At 43.8% G+C, this 25,429-nt stretch overlaps 1 protein-coding gene across 1 annotated transcript in view; it reads right to left on the bottom strand.

Moving 5' to 3' along the window:
* Window positions 1–664: 664 nt before the first annotated feature.
* Adss (adenylosuccinate synthetase) overlaps window positions 665–25,429 on the bottom strand; it is a 48,771-nt gene continuing 24,006 nt past the window's right edge. The window contains exons 7-13 of the mRNA XM_075675012.1: window positions 20,676–20,757; window positions 16,951–17,074; window positions 13,313–13,467; window positions 10,415–10,539; window positions 8,803–8,900; window positions 7,472–7,621; window positions 665–4,236 (exon numbers count right to left, since the gene is read on the bottom strand). Of these exons, the coding sequence (XP_075531127.1) occupies window positions 4,184–4,236; window positions 7,472–7,621; window positions 8,803–8,900; window positions 10,415–10,539; window positions 13,313–13,467; window positions 16,951–17,074; window positions 20,676–20,757 (787 nt within the window). The 3' untranslated portion in view covers window positions 665–4,183. The remainder of the gene's footprint in view (window positions 4,237–7,471; window positions 7,622–8,802; window positions 8,901–10,414; window positions 10,540–13,312; window positions 13,468–16,950; window positions 17,075–20,675; window positions 20,758–25,429) is intronic.

Raw genomic sequence — 25,429 nt, 5'->3', positions numbered from 1 at the left:
AAGCTCATACTAATATACAGCTAATACTATACAGTATAGTATACAGTAACCAAGTGTATTCTACTTTGTTGCTGGCGTAAATTTTCGGCAACAGTGTAGTTGTGAACACATTGTCTGTTTCATAGTTTAAAACGTTTTACACTTGGTTTCAAGCAACATTAGCTCTGTGTTCGGCTGGTTATGCTCTGTGCCACCACATGGCTGCACTTTGCTGGCCACTCACATTTAAACTAAAGCCCCTTCATCACAGCGGTAGTAGTATGGAGGAGTTTTAGTCAACGCCTCCGTCCCAGCTCTTGGATAGCTTCGATGCTTGGATAGCTCTCGCTGGGGATTGATGGCCAGGCAGCTAGCGGAGCGGTTGGAGAGGCTTTGTGCGCTGGCTCCAACACATCGGAAGTAGATGACATTGTTGCATCACGATGCAGAGCCAGTGAAGGTGGAGCTTAGCCCCGACTGCTTGGCGAATGAGTTGAGGAGAAAAAGCATAGCTAGGGAGGAGGGTAACTTGTAATCGTCCATAGCTCTATTAATATGAAACACTTAAATTGACATGCGAATGTTTTACTGTAGCTGTAGCCTATGCGTCTACAAAGTTAGTCGAAACCGTTTCAAGCCTTAACAACGTGCTTTCGATTTCCAGATACATATTCAGACAGCCTAATTATCGAAAGGCTTGAAGCGACTTTATTACATGGTCACATCCTTTGAGGCCACTTAGCTCGTAATGCAACAAACAGAGGTGGCAGATAATGTCTCCTGTGTGCTACCTTCCAACAGCCCCCGGTAATCACACTAACACTTTGCAGGCCACATAAAAGAACTGTTTTTATATATACATAATTTTTCATGCATCACGACTGAGGCTTTACAGAACACCTCTCCAAGGTGAACCCTATGGCAAGCCCAACTTGCACACTTCTAGATGCACAAGGAAAAAAATGATGACATCAAAACTGTAGCTGTTTGTATGCAAGCACAACAACAAAAAAAGGCAACCATCACAGCTAGTAGTTTGCATGCTCCTTTGAGGCAGCTACGATTACAACAAGCATTGCATAACCGTTCACAAAGCGCTGCAGAAAACTTTAAAAATAGGGTTCCTCTCGGGCTCTTGGCTGTACAGTGTGCAATGCCTTAAAAGTGCAGAGCGAACAGTACACTAATGAAAATTGCTTAAAGAAAGTAGTGGCTGTTTCAGTGACGCCCACCCGCAGTGGTTAGAAAAATCGAATTAGAAAAAACCCATAAATTCTGCTGGCCCGAGTTTCTGGCCAGTAACAGACACCAGAAACTGTGAAAACACTGCTTCTCAATCGCAATAAAATTTCACTTAACTCTTCAAAAATTATTGCCTTAACCTTTGACTGTCCAAGGTATCTTAAATGCTATGCTGAGTTTGATACCTGATGAATGTGACTTGAGCACAGGAAACAACTCAAATGAATGTTTTTGATAAGCTGGAGCAACTTTTGTTCAGTTCTGGATAGTTCAGCAAGCCAACTACTAATTACCGTACTAAGTAAGGTTCTATAGAAAAAAAAAAGTCACTGTTTTTTGTGCAAATGCGTTCTCAATGGCCTGAGATAAATGCGAACAAGTTGTTCTAGTTTTCCTGTATGTGGAACTGCCGAAATGAAGCCGGTCAGTGTTTTACACATGGCCACTTAGTAGGAATCATTCCTGACACTGACACCAATTTGCAGATACCCATCTGTGAGCTTGTGAATTGAATTGGCATTATTTTCCCACAATGCCTTTCTCAAGCAATGCAGGCCATAACTGTGTGGAGCGGCAATTTGTTTCACCGACTCATTTCAATGCTGCATGGGGACACATGCAGCAAGTTTACGAATTGTCACTGAAACACCCTATACAAAGAATGAACACACACAGATGACTACACAAGAGTTTCCCAGGTCAGTCTCACTGCAGCGACATCACAGTTTTGCAGCAAACATCCACACTTTCCTATTAACACAGATCTAACAAGTGATAACGTGAAGCAGGATTCATGCTTTGGCCAGTGTAATTTGACATATGGAGGTACTGCATTCACATGGCTATGCTTTTTGTTCAAACACAGGCTGCCAGGCTTACAAAAAAAAGGCCTATTCCTTTCCAGACTAGGCCTCAGACTCTGAGGACTTCTCTAAGGTTAGTGCAATCTGCAATTGGCCCTTGCTGTGGAAATCGTCTCTTTATCATGCCAATTACTGCCATAAGTGGGAGGTGCTTGAACACCTACCAGTGAACACTTCTTTTTCAGGCAATTGCCACACAGACACGTATTTAAATGAAAGCATGTGGGCACTCCTCAGGTAGACATTGCAGTAGTGGCTTAATGAACTTATCGTCCACAAGCAAATCCCTGTAACTGTCTCGCACGTGCTCCTACATAAGACAAGATTTGCAAGAAATGACCAACTTTGTGGATAATCTTTCTGGTGCACTTCTATGGCACTTTAAGACGAATGGCGGCGAGATTTACCGCACCACCAGAACTGTGTATTCACCATTTGGGCTGTAATTCTATCACCGCGGTGTAACTGAACCTGTCTGTTCAGCGCAATGCCAACTTATGCAGCGCTGGTGGTTACAGACATTTTTAGAGAGTTTTAGCATGCTGCTAATGCTCTACTGTTGCCAGCTGCCAGTTCTGCATGTGCAAGGCATGCCGCATCACACATACACCTAGCATGGACTCAGTAGCATACTCAAAGCTGACAGGTGCGTTGGTAACAAAAGCGACATGCTAAAACTCCCTAATAAGTACATACTACTAAGTACAAACTCGGAGATCCTCAAATGATTACATTTCAGTCACAGAGAAATGGATGGCATAGCAGCAAATGATTAGCTAGGTATGTTGCAGCCCATATTTATTGGTGCTCCCATCCAATAAAGTGTATGCCACACCAAGGAAGTAACAAGTTCTTGATTCATAGAAGTTCTTGGCAGTTCTCGGCGAATTTATGCACGCCTGTTCCTAGCTACATAAGGGTTTGGACTCTCGATAATGTCATTTCCCGTGGAGAAACAAAGCACACAAATTTTAGTTCTCCATCAAAGCAACCATCTTTCTGCTAATGTTTTCAACTGCCATTATAACAGCTGATTTCATTTCGATCTAAACAGCCACAAAGTCCCAATGACAGTCTTTGTACAATGCAATCTGCACATAGATATCCAGGAAACCTAATCTAGGCCTGTGTTCACAAAGCTTCTCTTTCGTTAAGTGCTGCCTGCAAGTGGCGGCCATGTTGTTATCACTTCAGTCACTTTTATGAATGGCAGGTACCTTTGCACCAACCAATGAGCAAATGCTTTTATGTAGTCTTGTGAGCACAATGCCTGGTCATTATCACAGGCTTGATGTTCGACCTTGAATATGTGTGAGAAAGCAAAATAACCCTGTCACTAAAACCTTATACAGTTAAACCTCGATTTAATAAAACCCAATTATGCAACATTTTCGATTTAACAAAATGCTTTCAATTCCCAGACACATATTTGTAAAACCTAAAAACTGAAAGCAATGTAGTGAAGTCTACGTCTAGCCTGAAGGATTTGGGGGGAAAAATAGGGGTAACACGGAGATGCCAGGTTTCAATTTGGCGGTGGATGCGATTGATTTGTTCAGGACGTTTGTTTCTCCCACATAGAACAGAAGACAAGCTCAAAGGGCTCTCTGTCTACAATAGGTGCACGTGCAGGCAAAAATGGCCTTTTTAGCTTGCAAAGAAATCACATTATCACGAATGTTATAGGCAATTTAGATTTACTGAAGTTCTCAATTTAACAAATTTGTGCAAGGCAGTGGGAAATTTAACACAGCCCTCAATTCAATGCATCGGCAAATGGCTGCTGTGGAACAGGTGGGGTGGTATTTAACGCCGCAGCATTCTGCCAAGCTGTGTATCACACAAATGCATCAGAAAGTGTGGAGAACGTCGTTTGTTGAATGCAACTTGCTGCTGAGGGCTGACCTGAACAAGCGGCAACCACATCAACGATGACTGGTGAACAACAATGACTGGATATTTTCGTTTTAAAACAACAATGAATTAAAAACAACAAGGGCAGGGAAACAAAGAGAAAAAATAAAACAGCTCGGCTCTTTTAAGTGTGCTAAGTTCATCGTCAACACGTGCAGTGCGCAGTCTTGTCGTTGTGCCACTCATCAAGGAATTGTGATGATGGCTGCACGAGACTTTCCAACGCCGATCCACTTGACTGGAATAAAGAAATAAGTGAGACTATCAATTTTCTGTTATTCTGTTCCTTTTGTTTTTTGCTTGCCCCAACACAATGAGCCAATACAGTGCTAGCTCCGTACTGCCCAGTCATGCACAGAAGCACATGTGCTTGTGTGCGTGACTTGTGCGTGACTTGTGTGCCCACACAAGCACTTGTGCTTGTACGGGCTGACTACTACATATATTTTATTCATTGCTTGGTTGTATACAAGCTGTGCTGCCGAAGAAGCACTGCCATAAACAAGTCAGCAAGACTGAAACGCATATTTTTTAAAGCACATCGACAGGCATGAAAACTAAACCGTGATTGGATTAGAAAAATATGCCTGAAGTAAAAGCCCGGCTACATGGAGCGAAAAACCGGTGTCAGCACGACAAACTCCACTTGGCGGTGAACGCCCGATAGCCGGCGACCAAAAATTTGACACCTGCCTCCGCAGGGTGTCTACCAAGTTGACATTTCCAAATTCCCCGAGTTTTCCAGGTTTTACCTGAGTGCCATTGCAAATTTCCCGGAGTGATGCAGAACTATGTTTTATGTCAAGACGGACTGAAACCATATCGCCTGATGCTGTCACTCTCTAGTAAGCACATGAAAAAAATAAAAACGCGACTTAATCCAAAAAGAAAATAGAAAGCATGGGTTAGTAAAATGCACAGAAAATAACGTAGTATCTTCGAAAAAAATTGAAAATCGGGTAGGACATTATCAAATACAAAAAAAAAAGGAGATGCATATAGAAGCAAATATTTTCGAATATGAGCTATTTCTATCAACTGATAGCAACCTCAGTGGGATGAGCCCCGAACTCTGCCACAATTGAGATTCTCTCTCAACAGCTCAAAAGTCAACCTCAACTGTCCTGACATACTCTCAGCCCGCGCACGACGCCCGAGTGTTGAGTTTCACTGCTTTAAAGAGTTTATTTTGGTTTGGGTGAGGGACACCTGCAACTCGGCATCAGCCAAAACTTTATTTTTTGAGCTCAAGCTCCTTCAAAATGGCGACAGCAAGCTTCCATTCCTGTTTATTCCTCAATGCGTAGGTTATTTATGTTCTTATCCGCCTTCCGCCACTCGTTCGCCCCAAGGACCATTTGAAGCATCTTGGTCAGTTGCACAGTCCATGACCGATTTTTCAAACTCCCTAGAGGCCGCGAGAACGTCCGAAAAATCGGCCAGTTGGAAAAAAATAAATCCGTGTCATTTACTGCCCTTAGGGGCTCAAACCGCCACAGGCACGTTCGAAAACGCTCTAAAGGCCTGTTGGTACACATATTAGGCATATCGGTGCTCGTACTGTGACAGGAAATACCGGGTGCCCGCGTGTATAATTAAGGAATACATACTGTGTTCCGTGGCCCCTTCCCACGCTTGTTATGCTTCACTGCAATACTTTTGCGTAAGCTTCACCAAGTGACATTTCTGTACAGAGGCAAAGCTGACTTTCAGGAACCAGCATTATGCAACGCACTGTGTTTTCCAAGTTTCTAAGCCAATCGCGAGGACCACAAAGGCGGAGTCCGTGCCATTGCTGACAGCAGCTAATTATTTCAATAAAAAACTACTCGGCACCCAATGGCAAGAAGCTTCATAGCGAACGTCGAAGCAGCTAGGCCTAGCGTTGCCGCAGTGATGGCAACGGCTGCCAGCGGATCTGCGTGCGAGAGTGCCGGTTCGAGGTGGCGAAGTAATCAAAATGGCAGTGGTGGTGCCTTTGATTATTGCCGCTTCGGACCTGCGGTCACGGCAAAATGTCTGGAAATTCGGACGGCAAAGAGTTCTTGCGTCGGAAATTTTACACGTTTTTATACGTTGACTCTATGGGGTATGTGGCAGTGCCGCGAAGCCGTCCAAATTATCGGGAATCCGGAAAGTCGCTCGTTGACTGTACACTGGCAACTCCTCCTGCCGACGACAGGGCATCAAAGACGATTCATTACGATTCCTGTCTGTTACTCAATCCAGTATTACCGCGACTTTCGACCCTTTCAATAATATTGCCGCTAATTTTCCCTGATAGAGGCCCAAATTCCCTGAGTTTTCCCCGACTTTTTCCAGACTACTCAAAATCCCTGAGAATTCCCGGTTTTCCCGGTTGGTAGACATCCTGCTCCGACCTGGCTCAATAAGAAAAACTTCGCCTTGCGAACTTTGCTGCCGGAAGTGGCGAGCGTGCCTGGCGTGCTTGCTGCATTGAGAACTATAGGTCAGTGTCCTGTGTATATAGGTCAGTGTCCAGTGTATATAATGTGTCCTAATGGAACACATTATATATAGTTGTATTATGTCGCACCTAGTTAAACACAATCCATTAAATGCAAACCAACATGGATTTCGGCAGGGTTTTTCTTGTGCTATACAGCTTGTAGAATTCACTCACAATTTGGCGCTAGCAATAGACAAAAGGTAGATCATTGATTGCGTCTTTCTAGATTTTTGTAAAGCGTTTGACGTTGTGGCTCATGACCTACTTAATAGCGAATTACACGCCTATAAATTGGGTAATTGCATGGATATCTGAATATCTTTCACATAGACAACTGTCTATGGTTCTCAATGGCATCTCCTCTGATATGTAAAGCAAGGCAATCTCATTACGATAATGCCTATGGGTGCTGAATAATATGACAAGTGCAAATAACAAATGAACTCCACACGGCCACTGTCATGGCTACACTGGACCATGCATGTGGGGAAGCCACCTTATAGAATGCCCTGTAGTGTTTATAAGGAAACAACTTGTAGTGTAGTACCGAATATAATACGTCCTCTTCAACATCCAGCTTTTCGTCCAATAGAACTGAATGTACAATGTTACCCCCAATCTGCTTCGTAATATAATGCCTTCTCCCTGTATCTTGATTTTATACCATTTTTTCGTTCAGTTACTGGCAGTTTGGTTCTTAACTTCTCTAGCTTCATTGTGATCCTTGAAATTTAGAGCTCAGTACTTGTACAATGCAGTGACTGTACGCTTTTGGAGGACACCAGTAAGCTGCCATTCTCGACTTGGGTGTGCCTGCTGAATGCGCTCAAAGCCAAGTAAATCCACAGACACTCTTCTCTCGACTCCAGATCACCTGTACCTTGTAACTAACCAATCCAGCAGAACATTATATGCTCAATATATCGGAATGCTTCAGTTGCAACCGGACGATCCCTTAACAAACGCATGCAAGGTGTGGAGAGCGCCAGAAAGGACTACTCACACGGAACGCCGAGCAGCTCCTGGACGGTCTCAACGTAGAGGCGTGCATTGGCAGGTAGGTCAGAGTACTTCCGGCACTCAGACGTCGATGTCCGCCAGCCGGGCATGACCATGTAGTCAACTTGCACCTTGGACATCTCGTCGGCACTCGCTGGAAGAAAAACAGTTGCAAAGCTTGTTGCAGAGGGCTCTTACAATTTACTAGACACAGCAGTCCTCAACCATTAATTTGCTGGGGAACTATTGTGCGCTAGTGTCAAAATAAAGAGGGAGTGGTGTCCCCCAAATTTGGTCCCATTAACTCAGTCTCAATAAGTACGCAGAATACATTGCACACTCTAAGTACAGTGCAGTTCACTTATAACGACATCAAGAAGAATCAAAAATATGCTTGTTATAATCAATCATCGCTACGTCTAGACTACCGTAAAAAAAAAAAAAAAAACTGCCATAGTCAAATCGCCATGTCATCAGTGAAAACTGTACAAAAATGATATGATACCATAAAACTGCTTTGCATGAAAGGAAAAAGTTGTTGCTTTGTGTTTCTACTGTGCACAACACCACATTAGCTGCTTATCTTGAGGATGGCATGGTTGGCATGAATAATCCCGTTGATAGTGACCAGTGGCGTTGTCTTAATTCAATGTGCGGTGTGCGCAATGTCACGAACACGGCGAACGCTATTGGTAAACAGTGACTTAATGTGGCCTGAGCACTAGTGTCAAATGCGCCGGCTAAACTGCAATGCGTGCGCGGTAGTGAAGAGCGTGTCTACTTGGATGAAGAGGCGTGTCTTGTGCTGCTGTCTCACTGCGCAGAGAGTTGCGAGGCATTTGCTGCTATGAGCCCTTACCAGTCACGAGATAAGAACTGCAGCTGGTGCACCGACTTTGCATTAGATATAAACAAGGGTTGCAGATTTTTTTCTTTTAGAAAAGAAGGACATGTTTATGTAGCATGCATTTGTTTACCGTTTTCTTGATACATGCGATAATTCGACATGTGGTCAATTTGGACATTTTTTTGTTTCAATTAAATCAGAGTTAGCGAAGTTTTACTGCATCGTTAACGGTGAATTTGACTCTCATGGAGCACATGGGGCATGTAAAACGACAGCAGCTTTTAGCAAGTGAAGACATGCAGCTTTATAGCACTAAGTGGTGGCATAGGATAACCACAGGAAACAGAAGCCCTAGGTATTGAACCTGTTGGAAAGAGCGCCAACATGCTTAGTAATTCGAGAGGACCCCTAACATCAAACTTAAACACCATGTTTTTGAGTCTGCAGTCAGTGCTATCCGTTATGTGCATAAGGGTTTGCAACCTCACCTGGTGGGTATTTGTACACCTTGCCATCTATCCGATAGGCGTTGCCAATCTTGATCTCCTCAAAGGTGTCCAGGATGTCGAGCTTGGTCAGGGCCAGCCTGCGGGTAGGGGGAGGCAGCAAGTGAGATGACATATTGTCAAATCTATCACACCATGAAACAACAGGTCATTACAATTCCTCTGCACTTTTTGAACTGGTTCACCGGGTGCCGCACTTTGATATTTCCTTCACCAGCTCAACGGGCTGCATCAGCACATCGGCATTTGTTTCACTCAGTGCAGGCTTCATGCAGAATGAGTTCACAGCATTTCCTGCGCTTGTCAGACAGCAAGTGCAGTGTTCATGCAGGAGGTGCCGTGGCGGTTTTGCAGAAGCAATAGCTGGCACTGATGGCAGGAGCTAGTTCACGAAATGTGGGGTGAATTGAATGGACCTAATGCTTCCAAATTTCGGTAAACCCACACTAAACTCTTTTCAGGCAAATTTTTAGATAGGCTGAGTGCAGGCTGACACTAAGATACATTAATGATTAGTGAAAAGGACCTTTACATTAAGACATTTAATAACTAAACAACAGGATTATTCAACATTAAAACTGAAACTAATGTTTAGGTATGCCAAATGTTCGTATACATAAAGATAAATTAATCAACAGCATTAATCAACATGGTCAGCATCTTGTGATGTGGGGGTCCCCATATTGCCTTTGTTCTGCACAGAGTAGTAAAACCACACAATAGCCAACAACAGAGTTTCTGGACGCCCCATTTTTCGGACATGCCCAATAATTCGTATGCCTTCGTGGCACTGCCCCATACCCCATAAAGTCAATGTATAAAGAATGTCTGAAATTTGGATGTGAAAAACCTTCGCCGTCTGATTGTTCTGACTTTTATCCATGACCACAGGTCCGAAATGGCATTAACCAAAGCCACCAACACCATCATCGTTTTGATTATCTCACCGCCTCGAATCAGCGCTCTCACACGCAGATCCACTGGCAGCCATAGCTACCACAGCGGCAACGCCAGGCCTAGCTACTTCGACATTTGCTACCAAGCTTCTTGCTGTTTGGTGCCATGCTGTTCATTGCAACAATTCGGCGCTGACTCTGCCTTTTTAATCCTCCCTAACAGCTTCGAACCTCAGAAAGCACAACACATTGCTTAATACTGGTTTCCGAAGCTCAGCTTCACCTCAATACAGCAGTGTTACGCGGTGAAGCGTAAGTGAATTAGTGTGGCGAAGCATACTATGGAGCGGCAAAGGGGCAACAGTCACGGGACACAGTATGTATCTATTAATTATACACGCGAGCACCTGCTGTCTTCTGTCACAGTACGAGCACTGATATACCTAATAAATGTACTGGCAGACCTTTAGAGCTATTTTGAACGTGCCTGTGAGGTGCCTTAGGGGCTGTGAAAGGCATGCATTCAATTTTTTGGACAGCCCGATTTTTCGGACGTTTTTGCGGCTCCTAGGGAGTCTGAAAAACCGGACGTTGACTGTGTTTCACTGGTCGACCTCCCTTTAATGCAATTATTTTCTCTCGTAACTAGACAGACAGTCAGATGAACAGACAGACAGCACGAAAAATAGCCTACTTACGCAGTGTATCCATTAATCATGCTGGAGTAACGAAGCAGCACTACGTCAAGCCAGCCGCACCGCCGTTTTCGCTTGGTCGTGACTCCAATTTCCCCACCAATAGTTTGTAGCTGCTCACCGATTTCCTGCAGCATGCAAGGAGAAAAACTGAGTTACTTGGTTGCACTTACAATCAACCTAGTTTCACTGATCTGGTTTAGGCTTGTGCGAATATAAAAGTTTTGGTTGAAAGCAAAGTCAAAAGCAATATAAGATAGTCGAATAATTCCGAAGCAAATAGCTCAAGAAGCTGAGGGATTTGCACAAAACCTTTGATACAACAGACAGAAATTGACTTATCTAAAAAATATACCTTTGCAAAGCAAAGATGAAAAGCATTTCATTTTCTGAACTCTGTTTTTTTTTTCTTCACCATATAATGCCCAAAGTATCATAAATGCTACTCTGGAGCTTGAGGCCTCAAAATGCGAATTTAAGCGTTGGAAACTTAAAGCAAAGCTAAAAGTTGCATTATGAATATGCTGGAGCGAAGTTTCTGTTGTTAATAGTTTAAAAAGCTAATTGCTAATTAAATATTTCACACTGTAATTAGGTCATAGCTGAAAAAAATATTTTTGATTTTCTTCTACAAATGTACTCTCCATGGACAAAAGTAAATGTCAACAATTTGTTCCAATTTTCCTTGACGTGGAACTATGTTTGGTCATTACAGGGTTAGTGTTATTCACTTAATGTTATGCAAAAACACAAGCTTTACCTTTCTTCACAGTGCCAGCAGCACAGAGAATTAATTTATGGGCTTTTTCTTGCTGTTGTGGCTCAGCCTACTTGAAATTTCGCGATTGTCAAGGCCGTGGGAACTTTTCGCATTCGCCCGTTGTCTGCCCGGTGTGCTTTGCATGTCACCCTAATCGCTGTGAAGTGTGACCTTGGCATTGGAACACTGGAAGTTCAGGCTTTGTTGTGCAAATTCAGCTTGGTGCTATCTGCCTACACGCAAGCTTTACCCGTTCTGGGATGTTCAGCAAGTGAGCAGAAGAACTCAGTAGGTGCCCTCGCTGTTATTGTCGCCTCTTCACCTGCGGACTCGAACGCAACTCCTATGCCCCTTGGCCGTACACATGATATCAGGCCCATAACCGATGAGCCACCCAATAAGTGGCACGCATCTCGCAATGGCTGTCTGCGTGATACCACGAAAGTCAGCAGCTAAATTACATGGCCACACTGACATGGTTGTTAAGCCTAAATAGAGCTGCTTTGCCAGGTGTTGGTAACCAAAGTTGTCACTGAGTTGACGCACATCTATTACGGCTCTTAAAAAGACAAGAAACCACTTTGCCTACGAAAGCGAGTGCAGGGATCAACCTGAATGGCGCAGTCTTTCTTCATGGCTGCCACGTTTAACGACATCGCGTGCGCGGATCCCGTCAGAATAATTGAGGGAGACGCCACGCGGCGTTCAAAACTTTGGTTGCCGTTACTCATAGAGCAATAGAGAATGTTACAATGCCCCAGGAATGTTTGAATAATTCAACATGCTTAAAAAAAAAAAAAAAAACTCGACAGACTATAAACGAATGCTTCGTCTTTGGCAAAGCGACTTGCTTGCCTGAGCCGAAACTGATGATTATATATGTTTTTGAATTCATATTCGTTTGTTTGAATACTTCAAAAATTCTGCATACTGAAATTTGAACCAAAGTGAATACAGAACAGCATAATATTTGATCAATTGTCTGAAAATATGAACAGTCAAACCTAACTTTATTGAAACCCACGATGTAATGAACGGCTTTCATTTCCCGATCGTAGTTCAATTGAAAACCATGTGCCTGAGCTTTCATTGCAGCAGAACTGATAGTTGGGTGAGTTGGTACAAATTCATAGTGAAATATTTAGCGTGCACAATCGACAGAGACACAGTGAAGGGGGACACGCATGTCCCCCTTCACTGTGTCTTTGTCGATTATGCGCATTAAATATTTCACTATGATTTCATTGCAGATTTCATTAGTTTTTGTGTTATGAGTCGCTTGATACTGTGCAGACACGACTGTCACCGCGTGATCGACGCATTTATGCTTGTCCGCTTGAGATGCCCAAGCCTGCCGAGGTGCCTTAAATGCTTGGTTCGCGTTTTATGTCGAACTGGTTTTACTGCATTCAAGTTTGCCAACACATGGACTTTTCGCCATCTGTTTGCAAATTTCTCGAATTTCCATTCCAGACTGCAGGCTACTTTTTCTGTGCTCACCAACAGCCAATTGAAAAGGCTGCTACTAAAGGGGCCCCGAAACTAATCAGAGGACGACATGACCATTAAATTGCGCCACCTCGTGAATCTCCTGCTGCAAAAGTTTTTCTGATCCTTCAAACACAAGCGAAGTTATTGGTACCAGCTTCTCTCATTTCTGCTAGTGCGCTGGAAGCTACAAAGGAGAGACGACAAAGAGGTGCAAGGAAGAAATGCCTCGCCAGCCACTCTCAAAGGCGGCCACCGTATCGATGCTAAAATATTCATCTCAGAGGCTGCACAGTCGCGTTTAGACCAGCAGTGCAAAGATGAAATGGTTTTTTATTAATTTTTGAGATGGCAGACATATACTTCTAATTTATTTTACTCAAACAAGCAATCATTGTATCACTGAGAATGTTCTCGCGATCATGAAATCAGCGAACAGCTGAAGTGGGTCCAGCTGCTTGCCACGACACTGCAGGACATTGCGTAAGCGAGAGCAAGCAATATTTCACTGTTCTTGACATGAAATTGTAAACTTCCTGCAGCATGCGGTGCAATAACATTTGGATTGCATGTTCACAGGAGCCTCATTAATAGATGGGCAAAGGTTTCTGACTGTGCTCAAGATGTGTTAGGCAAACATGCCACCTACTCACATTCTTCTGTTCAGTGGGAAAAGGGCCATCGCCGACCCGTGTTGTGTAGGCCTTGACCACTCCGTACACATGGCCAATGGCTCGTGGTGGAATGCCGAGGCCTGTGCAGACTCCGCCCACAGTGCAATTTGAAGACGTCACAAACGGGTATGTCCCTGTTAACAAGGCAATAAAAGAGCAGCCATACGTAAGATGACAATGCGGGGGCTGCCAGCAGAAGATAAGCAGAATGGGCAGAAGTGCACCACTATTCATGGAGTGCAAGCATGGCAGAAATTGACACGAAGATGGAGACTGAGACTTCTCCCACACCAGCAACTCGCAGAGGTTGTGAGACGAAGTTGGTCACAAATGGTCGAAAAAGAGACGGTTTTGGGGGAGTCGCTTGCTGCTTGATTTTTCAGTTTTGCAAATGCGGTTACAAACTTACTGAACCAGTAGTGGCACACGATCAGGACATCCGTACACGCTGGCACTTATTTTACGTGGTAATAGTGGTGCGAGCGGACAGGAACGGCACCCATCACGAGGCATAATGATTCGGCAACAGGCAGATCATGCTTGCTGGTGCGAACATCGGCTGCAGTGAGTTGCTCCTTGGTCACCAGTCTTGGTCGGCTGTGCGACCTCTCTCCATCACCAGTGCGAATGCATTGATTGAACCAGAGATTTCACAATGCTAGCCTGAGACAGTTCTTGCCTGACCACTGTTGAGATGATTCGAAGTCACTTGCATAATAGATGACAAGTTCCAAATGTAAGAGAATTAGGGAGACCTGTTGGTAAAATGTGGGGGAGGGGGGGAGGCAGTGGCTGCTACCATGAAAATAGCACAAGTAAAAAAAAACACACACAGCACCATTCATTAAACTACCTAATTACTTTTACCAAAAATCTATCGTGGGTGATTGCAAGAGTCAAGAAGGAGGTGGCTTATCAGCGTTGCAGAATGGCTGCTAAGAGAAGGGGAGCACAGTCTAGAAAGGCACATTATTAGGCGGTGTGATGCAATTATGAAATTTGCAGGAATAGGATGGCATAAGACAGGGCTAGTTGCAGATCGCTGGGAGGTCCTTGTCCTGCAGTGGACATAAATAGGCTGCTGCTGCTGATGTTGAGGATGAACCTTTCTAAGAGCGCTGCCACCATTAATTGTGATGTCAAATAATTGTAATTGGCATAAATAATGTATTCGGTAAATAAAAAAAATTATGTAATTAAGGTGGTAATCAGGATCGCTGCCAATACCTCTGTACACGGAGGGACACTGCAGAGAAATCTACTATTAAGCATGGCCTCCGAGACTCTCAATGCACTGCACATTGGCAATGCACAGTTGCAAAGGTCTAGGAGGCCATCTGTTAGGCCACCTATCTATATTTCTACATTGCGCTTGGCGAGGGCCACAACGGATTTATTGATGGCTGCATGCTGTATGCTCTTATGTATGTAGGTGAAATGACAGTGCTACAGTCACACAATGGCTCCACAATAACAGGTCAGCTTGGTTCAGCTACACTAGCTACATCTATTCCCCCCCCCCCCTAGTATGTGGCAACACCAATAACTGTCCTTGCTCATGAGAATGCGAGAGCCCGATTTGAAGTAGATATACCTTTTTCATCTGTTAAACCGTAAAAAAAAAAACCCATCAAAATTTGTACACTGTGCAGCTAATTCAGGAGGCTTGGCAGGTACATCTAGTATTTAGTGATGCCTTCACTTAAACACTAAGTTGCCTGCCATATGGGGACATTTAATGCCGCTAGACAAAGAGTGTGTTTGCGATTGAAGGAGTTTGGGGAACTCATTCGAATGTGTTCCAGAACCTAATACATACTATCCACCAAAGAAAGCCTGAAACACACACACACGCACACTCACCTGCATGTCTGACTGTCAGACTCAAACAGGGTATACTGGGCCTTTCTATATACAAGCTGCAAAATACAACGACACGAACATGCAGTGGCAATGGGATCGCTTTGCTTTACAAGCAGGAAAGAAAAGCATGTCCCCAATACTTGCGACAACAGACAGTGGTGTACCACATATTTTGTCCCACAGGGAATGACAAAGGTTTCGTGGGAACACAATACAGTCGAATGCTTTATAACAAAGTGCTTGGGACCTCCTAAATCCTTCGTTGTGAAGGTCACACAGCGTACCATGGCACTCAGCAGGCTAAGAATGTTGAACAAAATCAAACGTTTACTTAAAAAGAATTCAAGAGAGGCTTAGTGAAGTAAGCTACTAACTTTTTCATCCACATTGACAGAATGTGCGATTACAGCCAACTTTATTGCACCAAGGTTCATAACATGTTCCACAGCAAAATGCAGAAGCTGCACAGCATGCTGCTGCAAAGTTACATCATAAGGCAAAATTTACGCTGCCGTGACGTCCCACCTCAAGGTGAACACATAACCCACACCCTGCCTTTACTGCAAATCTTTTTGAATTCTCGGTGCGGGTTATATGTGCAACAATATGATACTGCATCACCTTCCAAGGGTTATTAAGTTATCAGTAACTAAAATTTTCGCTGCTGCCACCATATTGAAATAGTAAATATATCAGTCTCACATAGGCTGGGGGGTATCTTCAAGACTAAACATTAAGGGAAAAACCTCGTCTTATATTTGAATAAAGAGGATAAGCCCTCGTCTTACAAAATGTATCGCACACAAATTTACCTTTGTTATGAAATGAGCAAGAGCTCTGTTTACAATTTCAAATTTAAAAGTATTTCTTTTTGTTTGAGCACTTTAAATATATATAGAACTTTTCTATTCAATCACCCTTAGTTAACTGAAAGGTGTTCGCACATTTTCATGAGCACACGCAGGGCAATGAGCCACGGTGACACCACGTGTCTGACACCACATCTCTTTTATTGCGGCAGCAATTATATAGACACTCCAAGCGCATTTCCACCGTCGCCGTGATGTTCCGTACAAAGCCCAAGGGTGATAACATAGTCGCTGTGTGCCCTACACTTCACGTGCGAGTGAAGGTGTGCAAGGGGAGCCGACGATCGTGACTCAATCTCACCCGCGTGAGAGAGACGAAAGCGGTCAGAAAGTGTGCCGTCTCTAATCATGTGCGAGGCATTCAACGTTCTGAGGCACCGGGGAGAGGGGAGAAAGAGGAGGGTTCTAGCCTGGCTGCAACTGCGTATGTGGCGGCTGCGCACGGTAGCCCGGCCGTATCTTGAGAGCGATCTGTGTTGATGGCAGAGTCTAGGTGCACTGGCAGCTCCCAGCTTTGTGCGTGCTGTGTGTTCTCGGCACCCACTTTGCGTTGAAGCCATGGCAACACGAAGATCACTTCGCTTGCTGCTGCATTTTCTCATGACAGCGTTTTGACAGCAAGTTTCCGCGGTCATCGAGTAAGATGCGCTCATGTTTGCTTTCACACACGTGGCACCATGCTTGTTAATTTAGTTGGTTATGCTTACAAGTTTATACGGCCAATAAAACTACTATCCTTACTTCGTATGGCTGTCCACTAATTAGCTATTGCAATCGATGCTTTGCCTTTTGGACGAAACTGCAACTTTTTCAGCACTGAAACAGAGTGCGTCGACATGCACAAACACTGCGCTTCTAGAAGTTTTGGTGTCTGCTGCTGCTCACCAAAGTCAATGTCTAGGAGGCAGGCGTTGGCACCTTCGACAAGGACGTTCTTGCCTTGAGACAAGGCGTCGTGCAGGTATGACACAGTGTCAATGACGAATGGCCGCAGTTTCATTGCCAGATCCTGCGTTAAAAGATGGCAGCGAAGCACACAGCACATGTGATGTAAGAGTGGCGTCGGAGTTGAGCACAGTGATGAGAAGGAATAGAAAAGACATGCAAAGAAAATGGCACAGAAACGAAGCAGACTGCAAGACTGCTGTATTACGGCTAACGTTTCATTCACAGCCGGCAAGGGTACATATACAGTCAACGATCGATTTTACGGACACCTTCACGGCACCTCCACATACCCGAAAGAGTGAATGCATAGAACATCTGAAATTTGGGACACAAAGAACTTTCACCGTCCGATTTTCCGGACGTATTGAAATGACCACAGATCTGTAACTGCATTAATTGTAGCCACCACCATTACCATTTTGATTATTTTGCCTCCTCGAATTGGCGCTCTAACACGTAGATCTGCTGGCAGCTGTAGTCACTACTGCAGCAACTCTAGGCCTAGCTACTTCCGACGTTTGCTACCAAGCTTTTTTCTATTCAGCGCAGTATTTTTCATTGAAGCAATTCGCCATTGTTAGCAATATGCGTTTGAAATGCTTGCCAATGTCTTGGAAGCTTGGAAAGAGCTGTGTGTTGTATAATGCTAGTTCCTGAAAGTCTGCTTCACCTAATTATAGCAATGCTCAGCGGCAACCCCATGCATGCGATATTCAAGAGACTGCGACAAGCGACAGGGTGGAGCAACCATATGCATGAGACATTGCGAAAAAAAAAAAAAAAAACAGCAACACATTTACATTGTTGCGTGAATACATGCTACTGTGTGCTCGTGAAGAAATCTCAAACATATGAAGAGGTCAACATTTTGCTTAGATCTAGCTTTAACATGCTATCATCCCTAATGGAAATCAGAGGCATGCAGCCAGCGTAAAATACCGTGGCACCATCTGGTGAGAAAAACTTTCACAGCTCTCGGTGGCGTCTCAGGCCAAACAGCGTCAAAAACAATTGATCTCAATAATAACGACAAGAGAGTGCTGATACTTTTTCCTCAGCTTGAGATGAGACGAAGCGATGACTTATTTTACTACTCATTTCTTGCTGTCACGGCAGAGAGGAAACTGCAAGAGTGAATCCAGATCAAAGCGGGCAGACCAGGGCAGACTGGTTGCTGCCATGTTGATGTGCAATCGCTGCCTCCAGATGTCACCGCGCTGACTTCCGGACGCCAAGTGATATTTTGTGGCTGGCCAAAAACCGGCGACGCGACGGATCGTCCTCCACAACGGCAAAACTTGTTGCTCGTTGCTGTCGCTCGAAAATCACGTGCATGCGGTTGTGCCTTTAAGCAGTGAAGCATATGCGAAGTATTACGGTGAAGCATAGCAATATTGAGAAGGGGCAAGTGTCATGTGACAAGGTATGTACTCCTTAATTGTACACGCGTGCACACGCCGTCTCCTATTGCAGTGCGAGCGACGACACGCCTAATAAGTGCATTGTCAGGCCTTTAGAGCTATTTTAGATGTGCCTGTGGCGATTTGAGCCCTTGGGGGCAGTAAATGACATCCATTTGTTTTTTCGGACTGCCCGATTTTTCGGACGTTTTTGCAGTCCCTAGGGAGTCCAAAAAATCGGACATTGACTGTAGCGCATTGCTTCTCAATGACCGCCTCATCAACAAAGAAAGAAGAAAAACATCACCTCTGCAGATATATGTGAATTCAAGCAACTCTTGCATCTAAGATAGGGAAGCTATATGAGGGAGTTCTTTCAACTTTCAGGAGTATTGGGGGTCTGTTTTGCCACTGCCCAAAATCAACTCGAGACTTTGCATACACTAAATCTAGCGCAATTCCTTTGCTACACCCTAGCCTTTTCATATGTTTCACTATATAATTTTTCCTAATTATAAAGAAGAAAGAATAATAATATTGCACAAGCATGCTCTTAAGATACAAAAGTTGATCTTAGCTAAAAGGCGCAGATGTGATAACCACAAAATGTTTGTCGACATTGGCCCCTTCTAGCTGACATGGAGACTGTGAAATGCGACACAAAAAGCAATGAATTACAGGTTACCGGCTAAGACAAACCACACAAAAAAGTTGTACACTTGAGTGCCGTATATGCAAGGCAATTGTTATTTCATAACTCTTGATAATTATGTTTAAAAGCAAATTTGGGGCTCTGATGCAGGCTGTTGCTGGCTGTAGTGAGTATGAAACGTTTTTAGCACCCATTGTTGGCAACCTTCAAGTGACCTAGAGCCAAAAGCCCGAGCCATTATCCAAGCACTCAAACGAGAACATCCAAGCAAGTTGCAAGAACAAAACGAGATCATCCGGGCAACCAGTCAAAACTAGAGAAAACGTGGTCTCTGCATTGCATACACCAATTACGGTACTGACCAAACAAGTTATAAAAAATATTGCTTCCGAGTTTTTCCTAATGTTTCTTCACAATATCACTCAAGCTGGAACTTCTAGTATACTGAAGTTTTATTTGTCACTTCCAATAGTGACGTTCAAAATGCAGATACGGGGCACCATACACTTCATTGTCATCTTCTCGCGCTAAGACAGGGTTGCCTGTGCTCACTGAATGCCAGCGGCCCGCGAGTTCCGTGGCGCAAGTTTTGCGCCGCATCGAGAGATGTCACTATGTGCGTGCCGTCTCTTTCAGGCGATTTTCTTCTTCTAGCAGGGTGCGCTCTATCGTGTTACATTCAGCCGGATTTCTTCTAGCTGGGCAGCGTCCACATGGACCAGTGCACAGTATGGCATGGTGCGGCGCAGTGGGGTGTGCCGCTGCGAACATGTACTACACCCATTTCGAGATTGTGGCTAGTATCATCTCCAACCAATCTGCTTTGCCGGTTGCCATTTCATGCTTACGTCTGCTCTCGATTACGGGAGAGCCCGTAATTCTTTTTGTTTGACATCTGATACAGACCACACTGCCACTTCATAAAAACCTTTGCGAAAGTCCCCTTAATTTTATTCAATTCTGGGGTTTCACGTGACAAATCCAGTATAAGCTTATGAGGAACGACGTAAGGAGGAAGGGGAGACTATGCAATGATTCTGATCCACGGGGGTTCTTAAATGCACACCCAATGCATGGTACACAGGTGCTTTTTTTTGCATTTTGCCCCTATCGCAATGTGGCTGCTTCAACTTGGATTCGTTCCCGCGCCCTTGGGCTTTGCAGTGCAACGCTGAAGGCATTAACAGCGCACTGGCAGGTAGAACCCATCTTATCAGTTTCACTGTAGGAATGCGGGATTTGGGCTAAAGTGACTATTTGTGCCATCAAAGCTTCATAGAAGAGGTGGACATGAACGTTTGTGCGATAAATGATGAACACAATTTCACTAATTAATCTTTTAAATGATGAATGTAGCAAGCAAGTTGCATAAATCTTTCCAACGAAAGCTCCCTGGACATCGCAAATTCTTCAGGACTGCTGCAATTATTGTGCGTGACCATAACATCAACCATACAAGTTAAAATTACTCTTCTCAGCCTCCTCCTTCATAGATTCTTTTCTTGCTACTGGATCTTTCATTTGCTGTTAATTGGTGCCAGAGATGGCATAAAAAATGTTTGGAGCAGCGCAAAATTCACTGAAAGGGCACTCAGCGCACGTGCACGCACCTTGTATTTGACGAGCTCCGCATCGAGATCAACCTTGAGGGCAGGAAATAGCCGCTGGTACGTGGACACCAGACTCCGGAACCTAAGAGAAGTGACAACCAGAAGACAGACATTGTTACCATCACAATTAGGAGGCACGACAAAACGGCCACAACAATTTGTAGCAACCAATTGATAACGCAAACAAAATTGGGAAGCATTCAGCGTATATAAGTCGTTTCTACAAAAGAAATTTTGGATCCCAGCCCTGCACAATTCCTTTTAATGGGGAAGAACCTTAAGCACGCTACATGATGCGTTAAAAGAGGTTTAAAGTGTGTGTATAATATAGTTTAAGAAACAGCAGGGACCACGACGGCAACAGTAGCGCTGATAATGGCACTTTGTGGTGGCTTGTTCGACCACAATCCATCACGAAATGTTTTGTTGCAAGACTGCTCTTGCGAAAAGAAAAGCACTGTTATGTACACAACAATGTTGCACGCAATGCTTGTACACATGCAGCTAAGTAGCACATAGTTCTTAGTTGAAAAAATAGTTGTTTGCAGTCTGTTTGAACCCAACGCAACAAGATGACGCCACTAGCATTGCTGCTTAGAGTGTGTCTCCATTACTCAGGGATGCCACAAATAGTAATACATATACAAGTAAGCTCAAATTGTTAAATTATTCTGAATGATGCCAATTTAGTCTTCCAATATAGCTTTGTTTTAAGTTTATTGCCAATAAATATTGAAAATAAAGAAATATATTAAAGCAATAGCCTTCTCTGCCTATTACCATACGACACACAGCATTGTACACAACATGATATGCTAGAGAACTTGCACATGAACACAGAACAGATACACAATGAGTAAAACTTTGATAATTCGACCTCGGTTTATTCCTCAATAAACATGGCAATCTTATTTTCCCTCTTATGGTCTTTCCTGCGTTAATGCCAGCTGTTCGCATGTGTTGTCTTGTTGCCTTTATTGCTGGTGTGTTGTATGTGTACAATTTTCAACTGCATGAAAAATTGCTGCCCCGTACAATTTTCCATTACTGTGTGAAAACAGTGGCGAGAGTGACAAACTATGCTGACTAGGCTTCACCGACTACTTAGACATAGGAGAAGTGCCGACATCGTAGGTTAATGTAAAGCATGAAGTTGCCGAAAGTGTGCCGGTAGGCGATGGCAGGGATGACAGTGAGCCCACTCATGTGCCCGCTTTTAGAGACGGTTATCGAGTCCCCGAATGTCATCCGCAGCATTGCTGAGTGTAGCAGTCATGACTGTGAGAGATGCTGCACGTGATTAGAGGGCTAGAGATTATGACCCTTAGTGTAGTGAACTACCGTACCAAGCAATTCCACATCGACGATTACATCAAGTAGTCCTGCTACACGGTAAATAAAGGTGACATGCATGTGTTGCACTCTTGCTCCTTTTGTTCTGGGGTTTTCCTTCTGTTCGGGTAACTCAGAACTCTTACTTTCAAAATTTTTTACAGAGCAGCAGGCTTTGCATTAACGAACACGAATATACTAAATTAATGAATAAAATACAGTAAATATAAAATTTCGTTGGTCATACTTTATTTCGAAGGAGTCCGACTATAATGAACTTTAATATGCAGGGTCTGACACGGCATTGGTTTCAGTGAAGCAAATTTTCGTTTGCACATGCCTCAAAATGTATGTTCTGGTAGCAAAATGTCAAATACAGTTGTTCACTGACTTTTCAGATGCCCGATTTTTTTTTTACCAGAATGATTATTCAGACTTCCCTATCACACTGACGCCTACCCCTGGGCACCAACATATGATGGCAATTAACCAATATTTCAGACACTGCGTGGTGTTTTCAGAATGTGATGTCGCAAACATGGTGGCCATGAACAATGTTGCTGTCTTGTCACTTGGCACGAAACTGCAACTTTGGTTGCCAACTCCCGATGAAGCAGTTGGTGACAAGCCATCGCAGGAAACGTGCAGTCAATGTGTTTGCACTCAAAGGCCATATTGGCGATTGAGTGCGAGATCAGGTGCACAAGCTAGACTGCCGGCTGTACGAGCAGAGTACAGACCCACTTATGCTTTCAATGTCCGAAAATACTGCCAGCAGGCAAACGTGTTTTCCCCAGCGGCTTGACTAAGTTGGATTGCAGTTGCAAGCTAATGTGCTGATCCCACGTGATAATACAGAGCGCGCTGTTGCATATTTGTAGTGGTGAAGTGCGTGTATATAATACGGGTGTCACATGGTGCACTTTCAATAGTGATCAACCCTGGTCAGGATCGAGTTTTTTTATTGTGACTGGCTCCTTTGCGCAAAGTGTAGAAAAGAGCCAATCAGGGTCGAGAAATTTGACCCTCGTTTGAGTTAAACCGCGATCAAAAGTGCATGTGTGAAGCTGGTAAATTTGTGGCTGTTCCTGTGTCTCATATCGACACGCCAAGATACCGACGGGCCATCAAAATCTGCAGGAGACCCATTGCTCGCTTGTTCAAGGGCCCCAATTGCATTTCTTTTGCATAGACATTGTCATTTTGTTTTTGCAGATATCTGTGTATATGCATATAATGAATATCGGATATAACTAAGGTATTTTAGTGTTTGAGGTATCATCGTCATCATCATCAGCCTATTTTATGTCCAGTGCAGGACGAAGGCGACTCTCTGCGATTTCCAATTACCCCTGTCCTGTGCCAACTGATTCCAGCTAGTGCCTGCAAATTTCTTAATTTTATCACCCCACCTAGTCTTCTGCTGTCCTCGACTGCACTTCCTTTCTCTTGGCACCCATTTCGTAAACCTAATAGTCCACCGGTCATCTAACCTACGCATACATGACCTGCCCAGCTCCGTTTCTTCTCTTAATGTCAATTAGAATATCGGCTATCCCTGTTTACTCTCTGGCCCACACTGCTCCCTTCCTGTCTCTTAATGCTACGCCTAACATTTTTCGTTTCATCACTCTTTGCGTGGTCCTTAACTTGTTTGCAAGCTTATTTGTCAGTCTCCAAGTCTCTGTCCCATAAGTCAGCACTGGTAGAATGCACTGATTGTACACCTTTCTTTTCAATGATAATGGTAACCTTCCAGTCAGGATCCGACAATGTCTGCCCATTTTTACTCTTCTGTAAATTTCCTTCTCATGATCCCAGTGAGTAATTAACCTAGGTATGCGTACTCCTTCATAGACTCTGGAGGCTGACTGGCGATCTTGAACTCTTCTTCCCTTGACCGGCTATTTATCATTATTTTTGTCTTCTACACACATAAATAAGCATGTGAAAGTTACAAAGTGTACTACCCATAACAAGTTGCACAAAATATGCGAGACAATGCAATTGCAATGTAAATGCCTGCTGATGCAACTGCAGCAGAATGGCCAAGATTCATTGTTGCCATCATGCAATGTCATTAACTGCTCGTTAACACTTATCACTATAGTGCAATAGCACGACACGGACTCTGACATCTCCCTTTGCCATGAAAACAACTGAAGCATGCCAAGAGCCCACAAATTTGCAATGCAGCTAGCTGTAACTGCAATCTAGTCACATGTGCGCCTCCCACATTTCTGCCAAAGTAATCGCCGGCAAGCACGGGTTCAAAAACAATTACCAAGCTAATTTGCCCCCAAGCTCCATTAACGCGGTGACACTGTGTTCCAAGGTTGCACAATTCTCCATCATGCACATAAAAATAAACTGCATCTAGGGACGACCACTGCTCTCGGGCATCCGGTATATCAACACGAAATGAGGCCTGCAGCAACGTCTCGCCAAGCTGGTGGCGACGCGTGCTAGATAACAAGTGTGCACTCCGTAACAACCGAAGGCGAGATAAAGAGTGTGGTCTCGTTGTGAAATGCTTGTGACACTCCCCGACTTGACTACGGACGTACACGCGTCGGTCTTATCGTCTCGCGTGCACACCTGCGTAAAGGAGATGATAACATTGCACGTGTGTGTGCGTGTACGTCCTGGACACAACCTTGTTAGAGGGAAGCACCTGTGTGCGCAGCGGCTTGGACGAGCGTAACGCTTTTGTTTGGCTACAATTGTAGGGGTCTAAAAGGTAGAGAACAATGAGCTATTGCACTACCAAAGGGATAAAAATTTAGCCCAGTAATGTCAATAGTTTGGCAGGGCGCACTGTATATCTTTGGAGACATGACAACAGGGGAGCAAACAACAGAACATGGAAAATGGTGTGACATGTTTGGCAACTTCTGTTTCCAATAACTTAGATACTAATATTAAAGTTGTGTTAGTGAAGGAATGGACATAAACCACTAAGCTAAGAATGAAATAAGGCAGTCAATGGCAGGCCTTTTTCTATCTTCGATTCTCTGCTCACGTCCAGTTTTTGCACTGTAACCGAAATCCAATAGCACGCTAGCTATACAAACCTGTTAATGCCATTGAATACCTAGATTTTGATTTGGAACCACCCCTTAACAGTAGCATTTCAATAAAATTACCTTTAATGAATGATTAATTTTTAGGGACTATTTCTTTTAAAAAGAAGTCACAATGGCTCATTTTTTGATGTGATATACGTTAATAACATGGTTAGAACAGAGAAATATGTTGGCAAATGTTGTGGGAAATTTAATTTAATAAAAGCGATGATGACAAAATGTCAACTACCATGCATATTTTGAGGAGGCATGTCATCAGCCAAACAGTGACAATCACTCATGATGAGTTGAGATTGTCATGATCTTTTCATGCAAGATGGACACGAAGGGACTGTG

This window comes from Dermacentor variabilis, chromosome 11 (genome assembly GCF_050947875.1).
Source record: "Dermacentor variabilis isolate Ectoservices chromosome 11, ASM5094787v1, whole genome shotgun sequence".
NCBI lineage: Eukaryota > Metazoa > Arthropoda > Arachnida > Ixodida > Ixodidae > Dermacentor > Dermacentor variabilis.
Note: the sequence above shows the minus strand (reverse complement) of the source record. Positions and strands in the feature narration are given on the sequence as shown.